The following is a 14,809-nucleotide window of genomic DNA, read 5'->3' on the forward strand; positions in this document are numbered from 1 at the left end:
GGGAGTTGGTGACAGACAGGGAGGCCTGGCGTGCTGTGGTCCATGGGGTTGCAGAGTTGGACACAACTGAGCGACTGAACTGAGTGAACTACCACCTGCTATCTGCTGTCCACACTGCCCAAAGTCTTCTTTCTGCGTCCTGCAAAACATGTTTGTGCTATAAAATTTCACCATCCTGTCTGATCCTGCTCTTCCATAGCCTACACACCAGCATGCACCCTGATAACCAGACACAGTATCTCCTTAATGCACACCAGAGATAAGTGTGTTATGGTCAAACACAGTGGCGATTTATTTGTCTCTGTGCTCAGTCACTCAGTCGTGTCTGACTCTGCAACCCCATGGACCGTAGCCCACCAGGCTCCTCTGTCCATGGGATTCTCCAGGCAAGAATACTGGAGTGGGTTGCCGTGCCCTCCTCCAGGGGATCTTCCCGATCCAGGACTCAAACCTGCGACTCTCGAAGTCTCCTGCGTTAGTAGACAGGCTCTTTACCACTAGCGCCACCATTTAGTTAAATATTATTTGGCTGCTCTGTGTCTTAGTTGCAGCATGAATGATCTTTTGATTACAGCATGACACCTCTTAGCAGGGCGTTGTGGGATCTAGTTCCAAACCAGGGACTGAAACCATAATGGCCCCTGCATTAAGAGTTTGGAGTCTCAGCCACTGGACCACCAGGGAATTTCCAGACACAGAAGCTATGTAACACACGCTGCAGATATATATTCTGTAATCCCATACACTGTGTAACACCTACTCAAAATCAGGCACATCCTCGTGGATGATTAATGCCATTTATCTTATAGACATGTGATATGTATGTATTTATAAATGTGTACATGAAAAGCATTTAATAGCTGTCATTGGTTCATTCACTTTGAAGACCCTGCAAAAGGCCTGTGCTCAGTGGGTGGATGGTCTCAAAACCAGGGGATTGATTTTTACACATCTTTTGGCTAATGTGTTTGGGGATCTGTCTATGTTTGGACCTTGTGAGCCCTCATGATTTTCTTCCTCTGACTTTTCCTGGCCATCCCAGCCCTTTTCCGTGCTTCTCATAGTATTCCTGGCCAAACCAGTGTGCCCTGGCATGATTGTCTAAAAGGGGCAGATGAGAAGAGTGAGGCTGAGTCACTGGATGAGGTCATGGAGAGGGAGAGACGGAGACCCTTACAGTGGTCTGCCTTGTCCAGGTTGAGCTCTCTTTATTAGCCACAGACACAGGCATTACTGGCAGGGATGGGCCTCTGTGCTGTTGGCTACAACCCTCTCCATGACTACTCAGAAACATCATATACACTGATTTTTTTTTTTCTTTAAAGCAGCATAAACAAAAGCTCGCAGAAAGCCATTTTAAATATTTATTTGTCTGTGCTCTGTCTTGGTTGTGTCACATGGGATCTCTTAATTGAGGCACGTGGGGTCTAGCTCCCTGACCAGGGATTGAACGAGTGCCCCCTGCATTGGGAGCAAGGAGTCTGAGCCACTGGACCACTTGGGAATCTCAAAGCTGTTTTTTTTCCCACCCCTATTCTGGATACTGCCGCTCAGAGGTAGCAGATACTCAGTTACCAAGGAGCACGATTTTTTGTTGTCATTTAAAAACGTGAAAAGTACCCCACTTGACTTAACAATTTTAAAGTAGGCTAAATAGCATTTTTCCGTTAGAGCAGTAAAAATCAACACTTATTTTTACCTATAAACGTTGAACACAGATGCTAGCCAAATCAACTTTATATTACGGTTATGAACTTTAATTTGATGATCTGAAATGTGATGATTTCACTTCAAATTATTGCTTGATAATATATAATCATGACAGAAATGGCTAAATGGCAGGAAAAAATATATATATGCAAAGCACTCAGGTGTCTTACGAGATTATATATGATCATGAAAAGGGGATTTGGGATCTGGGAGTCATCAGCATTGCTGATGCGATGGGTAAATTAAGAGGTGCTGATGGAGAAGGTGGATGGAGCTGTGGTAAGGAAGGAAGGAAACGGAGGATGGAATGAAGATTAGAGAACGGAGACCCAGAAGGCTAGTATTGAGTTGGCCAGAAGGTCCACTTGGGTTTTCTGTAATATGGGGAAACGTCAATGATGTTTCTGGCCACCTGAATATGTTGTAAGACTATGCTGAACATGTCCCGTGTTTAAGTAGTAATAACTGTATTATGAATAAGGTGCAGGTGCTGATGGCTCCTGGTTTCTTCCAACATACAGCGTCCTCTTCTTCTTCCTCAGTAACGGAACTGCAATTCTTATGTGGACTTATTGCCATGTAGCTGCAAGGTCATGTTCACCAGTGCTCCTTGCTGCTAGGTGTGGCCATCCCCTCAAGTGCGGGCAGTGAGAGACAGGCCAAGTTACTGTGGGACTTACAGGAAGTGAGGTTGTGTATGTTTGTTTCCTCCCTGCTTCCCGGAACTTAGACGTGATGACCAGAGCTCTGGCAGCCATTATGGATCATGAGGTCACAGATCACTCTGTAATTAGAGACAGATAGAGTTGGGGCGTGCATGATTTGAGGAGGGGCACCTTACCAATGTACCTTCAATGTTGCTTTCATGGGAAAAAGAAGCAAAACTTCTGTTGTTACTGCTTTCTATCTGATTCATCAGAGTCCACTCCCATGTGCTGTAGGGAATATTACCACTGTATGTTACAGATGAGGAAATGGAGATGCAGAAACATTCATTCACTTCACTGAAGACGTATAGCTGAGTCAGAGGGCACCTTTCCCAGGATGATCTGTAATGTTTGCATCAGTCACAGGCCTCTTGCTCTATTAAGTCTTGTTCATTTCTTGAAATATACATATATTTATATATATATAAATATATATATATGAAGAAATTTATATATTTATGTATGTAAAGAAATCCATATATATTTATATATGTAAAGAACTGTATATATTTATATATATTAAGAAATAAATACTTATATAATTAAGAAGTAAATATTTATATATATCAAGAAATAGATATTTATATATATATTAACAAGTAGGTATTTTAAGAAATAGATATATTTATATATAGTAAGAAATATATATATTAAGAAATAGATATTTATATATTAAAACATAGGTATATTAAGAAATTGGTGAAGGAAATGGCAACCCACTCCAGTACTCTTGCCTGGAAAATCCCATGGACGGAGGAGCCTGGTAGGCTACAGTCCATGGGGTCGCCAAGAGTTGGACACGCCTTTGTGACTTATGTATTAAGAAATACATACATATTTATATATAGTAAGAAATATATATATTTATATTTACATATAGTAAGAAATACATATATTTATATTTACATATAGTAAGAAATATATATATATATATTTGACCTTGGGAGGCGAGGCACGACCCTCTGATGACTGGCCTCTGTGCACAGGAGCAGTGTCGTAATGACGTGTTTTTCTGTTTGTTTCATCTTTGGTTGCACTGAGTCTTTGTTGCTGCGCCCAGGCTTCCTCTAGTTAAGTGGAGGCCACTCTCGAGTTGTGCAAATGCTTTTCCATTGCAGCAGCTTGTCTTCTTCCGGAGCAGACTCTAGGGCGTGTGGGCTTCAGTAGCTGTGGTTCAAGGGCTTCGGCAGTTGTGGCTCCCGGGCTTAGTTGCTCCATGGCATGCGGGATCTTCCTGGACCAGGGACCGAACCTGCGTCCCCTGCATTGGCAGGCAGTTCTTAACCCGTGGACCCCCAGGGAAGTCCCTGGTCCCCGTTGGCTGTGTAATAAAGCCCAGGAAGAGGGGACCCCATGTGCACGGTGACTGACAGGGCGCTCCTGGGGGCGCTTGCTTGTTTCTGCAGCCAAGTGGTGGCCGCTTGCCAATTGCTAAGGACTCAATCAGGACGATCCCCTGGAGCAGGGAATGGCACCCCACTCCAGTACTCCTGGGCTTCCCCCGTGGCTCAGACAGTAAAGAATCCGCCTGCAATGCAGAGACCTAGGTTCAATCCCTGGGTCAGGAAGATCCCCTGGAGCAGGGCATGGCACCCCACTCCAGTATTCCTGGGCTTCCCCCGTGGCTCAGACAGTAATGAATCCACCTGCAGTGCAGAGACCTAGGTTCAATCCCTGGGTCAGGAAGATCGGGTCAGGAAGATCCCCTGGAGCAGGGCATGGCACCCCACTCCAGTATTCCTGGGCTTCCCCGGTGGCTCAGACAGTAAAGAATCCGCCTGCAATGCAGAGACCTAGGTTCAATCCCTGGGTCAGGAAGATCCCCTGGAGCAGGGAATGGCAACCCACTGCAGTGTTCTTTCCTGGAGAATCTCCATGGACAGAGGAGCCTGGCGGGCCACAGTCTACGGGGTCGCAAAGAGTCAGACATGACTGAGCATACAGTGGGACTATAAGGAAAGCTGAGCACTGAAGAATTAAGCTTTTGAACTGTGGTGTTGGAGAAGACGCTCGAGAGTCCCTTGGACAGCAGTGAGATCTAACCAATCATCCTAAAGGAAATCAGTCCTGAATATTCATTGGAAGGACTGATGCTGAAGCTGAAACACCAATACTTTGGCCACCTGATGCAAAGAGCCAAGTCACTGGTAAGACCCTGATGCTGGGAAAGATTGACGGCAGGAGGGGAAGGGGACGACAGAGGATGAGATGGTTGGATGGCATCACCCGCTCAATGGACATGAGTTTGAGCAAGCTCCAGATGATGGACAGGGAAGCCTGGCGTGCTGCAGTCCGTGGGGTTGCAAAGAGTCAGACACGTTGAGCGACTGAACTTAACTGAATAGTGGATTTACAGTGTTGTGTCAATTTATGCTGTACAACACAACGACTCAGCTATACACATATAGACATTCTTTTCCATTATGGTTTATCCCAGGAGACTGGACACAGCTCCATGTGCTATACAGCAGGACCTTTTGTTTATCCATCCTTCATGTAACAGTTGGCATGTGCTAACCCCAAGCTTCTAGTCCGTTCCTTCCCCACTCCCTCCCTCTGCCCCTCCCCCTTGATGCCACGGTCTGTGCTCTGACCGTGTGCTCTGACCATAGTCAGAGCCTCTGACCCTGCTTCTGCTTTGTCGATAAGTTCATTTGTGCCACCTTTTATGTCCCACAGAGAAATGCTATCATATGGTATTTGTCTTCCTCTTTCTGGCAAAACTGTTTGCAGAGCAAGTCCAGCCCTGCCTCGAGGTTCTAGCATGAGCTTCTCGCAGTGTGGAACATACATCCAGGCGTGCATGGCGTGTTCTGAAAGGACTTGGTGCAGGAAGAAGTGAGCGCTTTTGGTACTGGGGACAGCCTTGAGCTGACAGTCTTCACCTTCAATTATATGACATGAGCTGCTGGAGGTCATGAGCCTGGTGTGAACCCAGAAGGCGTCACCTGTGAGACACGGCTTGACGTGTGCTGGCGGACGACTGCCCCTCTGGGTTTGCTGTGATGGGTGTCCCTATCCTGTGGAATCATCGCCTCAGCTCTGGTCTGCAGCACTGTAATCCACCAAGGACAGCCACAGCAGACCCCCACCCCCCCTCTGGGCACAAGCTCGTCTTCTCTACTGAAGAACCTCTGTTTCTTTTCTACTCTCTGGACTCAGACAGTTCACCTTACCATGGAGCACATTAGAATATGGTCAGAGACGCAGGTAAAGGGCGTTAGGAGAAAAGACAATCAACTGTGGGAGCCAGAATGCAGAGATATGGGTAAAGGATGTTAGGACAAGTGGCAGCAACTTGTAGGGGCCAGATTTTTTTTTTAATATTTATTAATATTTATACACATTTAAATATTCCCTGGTGGATTCCCTGGTGGCTCAGACGGTAAAGCATCTGCCTGCAGTGCAGGAGACCTGGGTTCAATCCAGTCAGGAAGATCTCCTGGAGAAGGAAATGGCAACCCACTCCAGTATTCTGGCCTGGAGAAGCCCATGGATGGAGGAGCCTGGCTGGCTATAGTCCATGAGGTCGCAAAGAGTCAGACACCACTGAGCGACTTCTGTCTCTTTCTTTCTATACATGTTTATAAATGTTTTTTAATTTATAAGAATTAAAAAAAATATTAGTTTGTTTGCCTGCATTGGGCCTGTATTGTGGCACATGGAATTTTTTTTTTTTTTTTTTTTCTGAGTTGGGGCATATGGGATCTAGTTCCCTGATCAGAGATCAAACCTGGGACTCTTTCATTGGGAGTGGAGAGTCTTGGCCACTGGACCACCAGGGAAGTCCCACATGTTTGGTTTTTGAAGCACATTTTTCTCCTGGAACAATTTTCTTTTTAACTTCTTTGGCCTACCCTTTCCTTTGATGAATGAAGGTGCTATAATCTGAAACTAAGAAACTCAGGGCAAAACTCTCCTGGGAAGAACCATCAGCAAGATTTTGGAATCCTCACTGTCACGGCAGCTTATGGAATGCTTCCCACAAAGTGGGAATGATTTTGAGGAATATGTTGCAAACAGCCAGAGAAGTCATGGCCAGAAGCATAGGGATTGCAGTTTTAATTTATCCATCAGTCAGTTCAGTTCAGTTCCATCGCTCAGTCATCTCCGATTCTTTGTGACCCGATGGACTGCAGCACGCCAGGCCTCCCTGTCCATCACCAACTCCAGGAGTTTACCCAAACTCATGTCCATTGAGTCAGTGATGCCATCCAACCATCTCATCCTCTGTCGTCCCCTTCTCCTCTCACCTTCAATCTTTCCTAGCATCAGGGTCTTTTCAAAAGAGCCAGCTCTTCGCATCAGGTGGCCAAAGTATTGGTTTCAGCTTCAGCCTCAGTCTTTCCAATGAATATTCGGGACTGATTTCCTTTAGGATGGACTGCTTGGATCTCCTTGCAGTCCAAGGGACTCTCAAGAGTCTTCTCCAACACCACACTTCAAAAGCATCAATCTATCCATAGCACATGAGATATAAGGTATTTGGATTTAGTAATGTTATTGTTGTTTCCAGAAATTTTGCTCACATTAGCATGCCTGAGGGTGGGGTGGGCTGTGTGTGTGTGTGTGTGTGTGTGTGTGGTTGTTGGGAGTGATACAGTTCATGAGAGCATGAATCAGGAGAAAGATGGACTGTATTTACAACATCTGAGCTGCTGGGGTTATGGTTAGAGTAGCGAGCAACGCTGAAAATTTAATCAAGCCCCTTGATAAGCTGTTTGTTTCCCTGACTCATTTATCCAATCAGAATAAGCTAACAAGAGTGAACAGATTTTGGAAAAAACGCTTTCAATTCCCTTAAGCGGCAGTCATTAGCCCCATGGAAATTAGAACACTTTGCACATTAACGAGCCACATTGCCCTTCTTTTCCTTCAGTTGAATAAAACAAGGGAGCTGTCAGTTAAGTTATATGGCATTTGGTGCATATTTTTTATTTCCCTTGATGAAACCTCTGAATTTTTGCATCACTGGTGAGATATTCTACTGAGGGTATGGAAGGTAATTTTGGAAAGTGTTCTTTCTCTTTTTCTAGGTATTATCTATTCCAGAATTTGGTGTCTACATCCAAAGCAATGAGGGAAGAGAAGGAAAAAAACAAAAACAAAAAAAACTCCAGGACAGTAAGGCACAGAACCAGATATCTGGGACCTTTTTTTTTTAATTAATTAATTTTTATTGAAGTTGTTGATCATTCGCTCAGTCATGTCCAGCTCTTTGCAACCCCATGAACTGCAGCATGCCAGGTTCCTCTGCCCTCCACTGTCTGCTGGAGTCTGCTCAAATACAGTAGTAGTTCCTTTACAATGTGGGGGCCTTCTTAATACAAACCTGTCTTTTTTAGACAGTATTTGTATAGTCTTATGTGTGTGTGTATCCATATTTATACGTACACAAGCATGTATAAATGTGTGTATATAATACATAATTATATAATGTGTTTTGTTCTTTTAAAAAATAATGACGGTAAGCAGATCACCCAGGTCAGGTTCATTTTAATCCAATCCACTTATGTTTTTTCCTCCACCAACATGCAGTTCCCTCAACCAGAGATTTTCAACACATTTTCACTGTCTGTTTACTTACTTTTATTTCCTCTGAGGGGAGGTGGTTGCTGGCCAAGGCCTTTGTAAACAATACCTATCCTTTAGTCACCTGCTCTAGAAATCAAAACAGGTAAGAAAAACATTTTAAAAGAGAAAAAGACATGAAGTGAATGACGGTGAATGAAGGTCCTTAACTCAGTTGAGGATGCTTTATGCTAACCTGTTTCTCAGTCCTCACCTCCTTGCTTTTTTTTCTCCAAAATAGATTATTTTGTGAGGTTGCTGTTGTTGTTCAGTGGATGTTGTGTCCGAGTCTTTGTGACCCCCATGGACTGCAGCACACCAGGCCTCCCTGTCTATCACCAACTCCCAGAGTTTACTGAAACTCATGTCCATTGAATTGGTGATGCCATCCAACCATCTCATCCTCTGTCGTCCCCTTCTCCTCCTGCCCTCAATCTTTCCCAGCATCGAGGTCTTTTCCAATGAGTCAGTTCTTTGCATCAGGTGGCCAAAGTATTGAAGCTTCAGCTTCAGCAGTGATTTTGCTGCTCAAGAAAATAAAATCTGTCACGGCTTTCACTTTTTCCCCATCTCTTTGCCATGAAGTGACGGGACTGGATGCCATGATCCTAGTTTTTTGACTGTTGAGTTTCATGTCAGCTTTTTCACTCTCCTCTTTCACTTTCATCAAGAGGCTCTTTGGTTCTTCTTCACTTTCTGCCATTAGAGAGGTTATCATCTGCTTGTCGGAGGTCGTTTATATTTCTTCTGACAATCTTGATTCCAGCTTGGGATTCATCCAGCCTGGCATTTCATGTGATACACTCTGCATATTGGTTAAATAAGCAAGGTGACAGTTTACAACCTCATTTTAGTCCTTTACCAATTTTGAACCAGTCAGTTGCTGCATCTGAGTCTAACTGTTGCCTCTTGACCGGCATACAGGTTTCTCCAGAGACAGGTAAGGTGGTCTGGAATTGCCATGTCTTTAAGAATTTCCCACAGTTTTTGGAAAGGCTTTAGTCAAAGGCTTTAGTATACATCAGTGAAGCAGGAAGCAGAAGTAGATATTTTCCAGAATTCTCTTGCTTTCTCCACGATCCAGTGAATGTTGGCAATTTGATTTGCAGTTCCTCTGCCTTTTCTAAATGCAGCTTGTACATCTGGAAGTTCTTGGTTGGCATAACGCTGAAGCCTAGCATGCAAGATTTTAAGCATGATCCTACTAGTATGGGAGATGCATGCAACTGTGCAGTGGTTAGCACATACTTGAGTACTACCCTTCTTGGGAGTTGGGAGGAGGCCGGCCCTTTTCCGGTCCTGTGGCCACTGCTGAGTTTTCCAACTCAAATTGGCTGACATATTGAGTGCAGCACTTGAACAGCATCATCTTGTAGGATTTGAAATAGCTCAGCTGAAATTTCGTCACCTCCATTAGCTTTGTTCATAGTGATGCTTCGTAAGGTCCACTTGACTTCACACTCCAGGATGTCTGACTCTGGGTGAGTGACAAGGTGTTCTCCACAATTTCTAGCTTTGTATTCCCACATCCACGGCAGGATATTTCCAATCTGGATGTAGCCTGTAGCGTTTGAACTTTGGTTTTGTGTGTCTGTGTGTTTATTGTTAGAGCTTATTCTGGGGCTCAAGGGCAGATTGAAAGTCTTTTTCTCTTGAAACGCCATGAGGAATTCCGTCTTTGTGCTTCTTCCGCCTGCCCCCAGCGTCCGGGTGTGCAGAAGCCTGTGGACGGTCCTCGGTCCTGCTGTTGTGTCTCTCCCTCTCTTTCCTTTGGGCCGAGGTCTGAAAGCACAGACTCTCTTCTGAACAGTGCTCCTGTTGAACACTTCATAGCCCTCTCCCACCGTTCCACCCACCCTACCCCTAATTCTTCAAGGCTTGAAGCCCTATGTACTCAGGAGTCACTTTGGAGATGAAAGCGTTTCTGGTGGTCCTTTATTTATTTACTTTTCACTTGGCTACAGACAATGCCGATTTGCAGTTCTGAAGTTAAAAATGGAGCCGCCTTTTATGGGGGATGATCTGCTCAGTGTCAGAGTCAACTTGGCTTTGCATCCTGATTAGATGATAAATCCCAAGCTCGTTACATGTGGCTTCTTATGCATGTGCCATCATCAGTTAAAAAAAAATAATAATAATAAGGTCTTAAGTAATCTACTTAAAGCTTTGAAACAACTGGAGAGATTTCCTGATTCCGTCCAAACTTCTTGGTTTGGTTTAGTCACTAAGTCGTGTCCGACCCTTGTGATCCCATGCACTGAGAACCTACTGGGCTGCTCTGTCCATGGGATTCTCCAGGCAAGAATACTGGAGTGGGTTGTCATTCCCTTCTCCAGGGGTTCTTCCCAACCCAGGAATCGAACCCAGGTCTCCTGCACTGTCAGGCAGATTCTTTACCAGCTGAGCCACCAGGGAAACCCATGGGTTTCTTACTATAGTTTCTTACTATAAACCCAAACTTGTTACTATATGCATAAAGGCTGTGTGTGAATGTTCTGTGCGCAGTCATGTCCGACTCTTTGTGACTCCATAAATTGTAGCACAGAAGGCCCCTCTGTCCATGGTATTCTCCAGGCAAGAATCCTGGAGTGGGTGGCCATGCCCTCCTCCAGTGGATCTTCCCCACCCAGGGATCAAACGCATCGCAGGCAGGTTCTTTACCACGGAGCCACCGTGGAAACCTGTGGCTAAATGACATGCATACAAAGATTTGCTTCGCTTCCAAAACAAATCCAGTCAGGCTGGTCCTCATCAATAGTAACTCGAGGGTGTTCATCCCCAAGGCTCGGATTCTCAGAAGGATGGTGTCGTCTTGGGGAAGTCCAGGCTCACTGTCTTCATGGGGGAGGGATGCGGTCTCCACGCGCTGACTGGGGCCGTTCTCTCCACAGAGGTGGGTGGACGGAAGCTTCACCAACAGCCTGCCAGTCCTGCCCGTCGGCCGCACGGTGACCATCTCCCCGTTCAGTGGGCGACTCGACATCTCCCCACAGGATGAAGGGCGGCTGCATTTCTACGTTAGCGTCACCAACCAGGAAGCACTGGTGAGTCCTGATGTTCCCCGACCGTCACAGACCCCCTGAAACTCCACACGCTTCCCACACTTGGCAACTCCATCGTATGTACAGATTTGCATGCATGTTTTTTAAAATGTACTTATTTTAATTGGAAGCTAATTACTTTACAATAATTGTAGTGGATTTTGCCATATTTTAAATGAGTCACAACGTATGTCGTGCATATGGACCTGGGTACCTAGAGACTGTGAATGTACAATCTTTTTTTTTTTTTTTTTTTTTTTTACTATTTTTGAACTGTCTCTGTGGGACATTTCCTGTTTCGTCACTTATTTTTCAGGTCAGCATACTTGGCAAGTTTTCAGTGCAATTTTATTTTTTTAAAAAAAAAGACTGACTTACTGGTTGTCTGCATTAGATCTTAGTTGTGGTGGGCAGGCTCCTTGTTTCAGTGAGAGGTCTCCAGAGCTCACAGGCTCTGTAGTTGTGGCTGGAGACCAGAATTCCAGAGTGCATGGACTCTGTGGTTGTGGCACTCGGGCTCAGTAGTTGAGGTGCTTGGGCTAAGTAGTTGAGGTGCTTGGGCTCAGTAGTTGAGGTGCTCAGGCTCGGTAGTTGAGGTGCTTGGGCTCAGTAGTTGAGGTGCTTGGGCTCAGTAGTTGAGGTGCTTGGGCTCAGTAGTTGAGGTGCTCGGGCTCGGTAGTTGAGGTGCTTGGGCTCGGTAGTTGAGGTGCTTGGGCTCAGTAGTTGAGGTGCTTGGGCTTAGTTGCCCTGTGGCACGTGGGACCCTTAGTTCCCCCCATAGAGATTGAAACCTGTGTCCCCTGCATTGGAAGGCAGTCTGAACCACTGGACTGCCAGGGAAGTGCAATTTTATTTTTTTAAGATTTTTTTTTTTTTTAATGTGGACCATTTTTGTTTTTTTAAAGAATCTTTATTGAGTTTGTTATAATATTGCTCCTGTTGTTTATATTCTGGCTTTTTGGCCACACGGAATGTGGGATGCTACCTCCCTGGTGGTGGTGGTGGTGGTATGGCAGTTTAGTCACTAAGTCATGTCCGACTCTTGCGACCTCATGGACTATAGCCCCCAGGCTCTGCTGTCCATGAGATTCTCCAGCAAGAATTCTGGAGTGGGTTGCCATTTCCTTCCTGGTAGGTCCCTAAGTTTTCCACTAATGTTTTTACATATTTAATCATTGCCACCTTTTAAAACAATCAGATGATCTCATTTACAGCTGCCTGATGGGACTTTCTTGGTAGTCAAGTGGTTAAGACTTCTAAAGCAGGGGATATGGATTGGATCCCTGGTCAGGGAGGTAGGTGAAGAAGGAAATGGCAAAAATATTGATTCCCTCAATCTAGTCAAAAATTAGTTCTCAACAGGGAGTGATACTATATACAGGTGTGTGCGTGCTAAGTTATGTCTGACTCTTTGCAACCCCATGGACTGTAGCCCCTGAAAGTGAAAGCATTGGTTGCTCAGTGGTGTCTAACTCAGACGTGATGGACTGAGCCTTTGTCCACAGAGTTCTCCAAGCAAGAATGCTGGAGTGAGTTGCTATGCCCTCCTCCAGGGCATCTTCCCCACCCAGGGATCGGGCCGTGGCTCCCGCATTGGCAGGAAGATTCTTTACCTTTGGAGCCACCAGGGAAGCCCATTATATGCAGGAGACACTGGCTAAGTTGGGAATGTGTACTGGCATCAAGGGATAGAGCTCAGGGATGTTGCTCAGCATCCTACAGTGCACAGGACAGACGCCCCGACAGAGAAGCATCTGGCCCTAAACGTCAGTGGTACCCAGGCTGAGAAACCCTCTTGCAGTCTTCGTGTGGAGTTCTGTGTTTTGTTTTCTTTTGTTTTTTTTGCGGCGAGGGGAGTATGCTGGGGCTTAGTTGCCATGCAGGCTTTTCTCGAGTTGCAGAGAGCAGGCTTCTCATTGCAGTGGCTTCTCTGGTTGCAGAGGACGGGCGCCAGGGCACACGGGCTTCAGTAGTGATAGCACGTGAACTCAGCAGCTGCAGCTCCCAGGCTCTCAAGCACAGGTTTAGTAATCGTGGTGCACAGGCTTCGTTGCCCTGAGACGTGTGGGCTCTTTTGGGACCAGGGATCCAACCTGTATCCACCGCACTGGCAGGCAGATTCTTTACCACTGAGCCATCAGCAAAGCCCACAGTTGAGATTTTAAGATTATTTTGTTTATACTGACTGGAAAGCCCTGCAGTTCACATTTTAAGATGATTTTCTTCCTACTTATTATTATTATTTTTTTTGTATTGCTAATAGCATGTATAACAAGCAGGCTTTGCTTACAGATGTAAATGTTGATTGACCAGCCCTGTCGTATCCTACGGTGTGTCTTTCTGTCCCAGCTGTCCGTGGCAAACTTGGTGAGACTCAAGCGGGCCCTCTTCCCACCAAGCAGGAAGACAATGGAGTCGCTCTATCGCCGGGGCTTCGACGACGCCAGCAGGTTTTTACTTAAAGAAAATTGGTTTGAGTAGGACGCTTACAACTTGTTAACGGAGAACACAGTTCTTCAGGGAAGTTTTTAATTAAATCCTTTTATAAAAGCTTATCATCGCTATCAATTTTATTAGGAGTTTTTGTAATGCTTGCAGTTTTTAAAAACTTTATTTTGTTTTGAGGTATAGCCAATTTACAACGTTATGATGGTTTCAGGTGGACAACAAAGGAACTCAGCCATACATACGCATGTATCCATTCTCCCCCAAACTCCCCTCCCATCCAGGCTGCCACATGACACTGAGCAGAGTACCCTATGCTGTCCAGCAGGTCCTTGCTGGTTCTCCACGTTAAACACAGCAGTGTGTCCATGTCCGTCCCAAACTCCCTGACTATCCCTTCCCCCACCCTTCCCCCTGGGAACCATAAGGTTATTAGAGAGTGCTGGGGTCCAGCCCCGGTGGATCCAGGGAATTCGAAGGGGAGACAGATTCGGCGATCAGGATACGATAGAATTAAAGATATAAAGAGTGGTTAAATAAGGATAGCTCAGTGAGAAAATTCAGTGGAGCAAAGAGGCTGAATAACTTGGTTTACGTGGAAAGCTAATAAAATTCCAAAATAAGGAATTTACGTCACCTACATAAGCCGCAGGCGTCCTCCCGTTCTCCCGAAGGAGAGGAGACACTAAGGCCTCCCCAGTCAGATCTTAGAAGCCCAGGCAAAATTAGTAGGCTTGACGAGCCTCCACGCCCCAGTTCAGCCAGAAGGTGAGAGAAAGAACGATGTGAAGAGACCAAGTTTCGGTGAACAAGGCCCGCACTTTATTTTCCAAAGTAGTTTTTTACCTTAAGTTGTGCATAGAGGATAATGGGGGGAGGGGTAGAGTCAGCAGTAAGCCAGGCTTTCTTCCTGCAAGCTTATCGTATGCAGAAGTTTAGGTGATTTACAACACCTTCTGGCCAGGAGGCCTGTTAACATTTTGTGACTCTTTCTTCAGAAAACTTATTTTTCTCTAAAGGTGATCATTCTAAAGTCAGGCACCACCCTCCGAAAGCATTAGATAAAGTTGCATTCCTATAGGACAAAGGTGTGGTGGGCTATAACAAGAAAAAGAATTAACTCAAGGGTCCAAGGTTACAAACATTAAAGCTACTACTTACATTCCTATACACCAATTATATTAATCAATACACTGCCAGGGACACAGGAGGTAAGGGATATGGAAACTTAGCAGCAAACATTGGCCCAACAAGTGAAAAACCCTTCACCAATACAATTTCTAATCAATCTTTTAACTGCTCAAAGGAATCTGTATTTAGACAGTTTAGAACATC

General features: G+C 45.3%; 1 protein-coding gene across 8 annotated transcripts in view; it reads left to right on the forward strand.

Annotated features, from left to right (window-relative positions):
• The window catches only part of PNPLA4 (patatin like phospholipase domain containing 4), a 43,484-nt gene extending 29,900 nt beyond the window's left edge, over nt 1-13,584 (forward strand). For 6 of the 8 annotated variants that reach the window (XM_055564882.1, XM_055564888.1, XM_055564884.1 and 3 more), the window contains 2 exons: nt 10,880-11,032; nt 13,379-13,584. In XM_055564882.1, coding sequence (XP_055420857.1) covers nt 10,880-10,986 — 107 coding nt within the window. In that variant the 3' untranslated portion in view covers nt 10,987-11,032; nt 13,379-13,584. Of the gene's footprint in view, nt 1-10,879; nt 11,033-13,321 lie in introns of all 8 variants that reach the window. The other 2 variants (XM_055564883.1, XM_055564887.1) reach the window with 1 other exon arrangement.
• Nucleotides 13,585-14,809: the final 1,225 nt, after the last annotated feature.

The sequence above is a fragment of the Bubalus kerabau genome, chromosome X, assembly GCF_029407905.1.
Source record: "Bubalus kerabau isolate K-KA32 ecotype Philippines breed swamp buffalo chromosome X, PCC_UOA_SB_1v2, whole genome shotgun sequence".
Taxonomy (NCBI): Eukaryota; Metazoa; Chordata; class Mammalia; order Artiodactyla; family Bovidae; genus Bubalus; species Bubalus kerabau.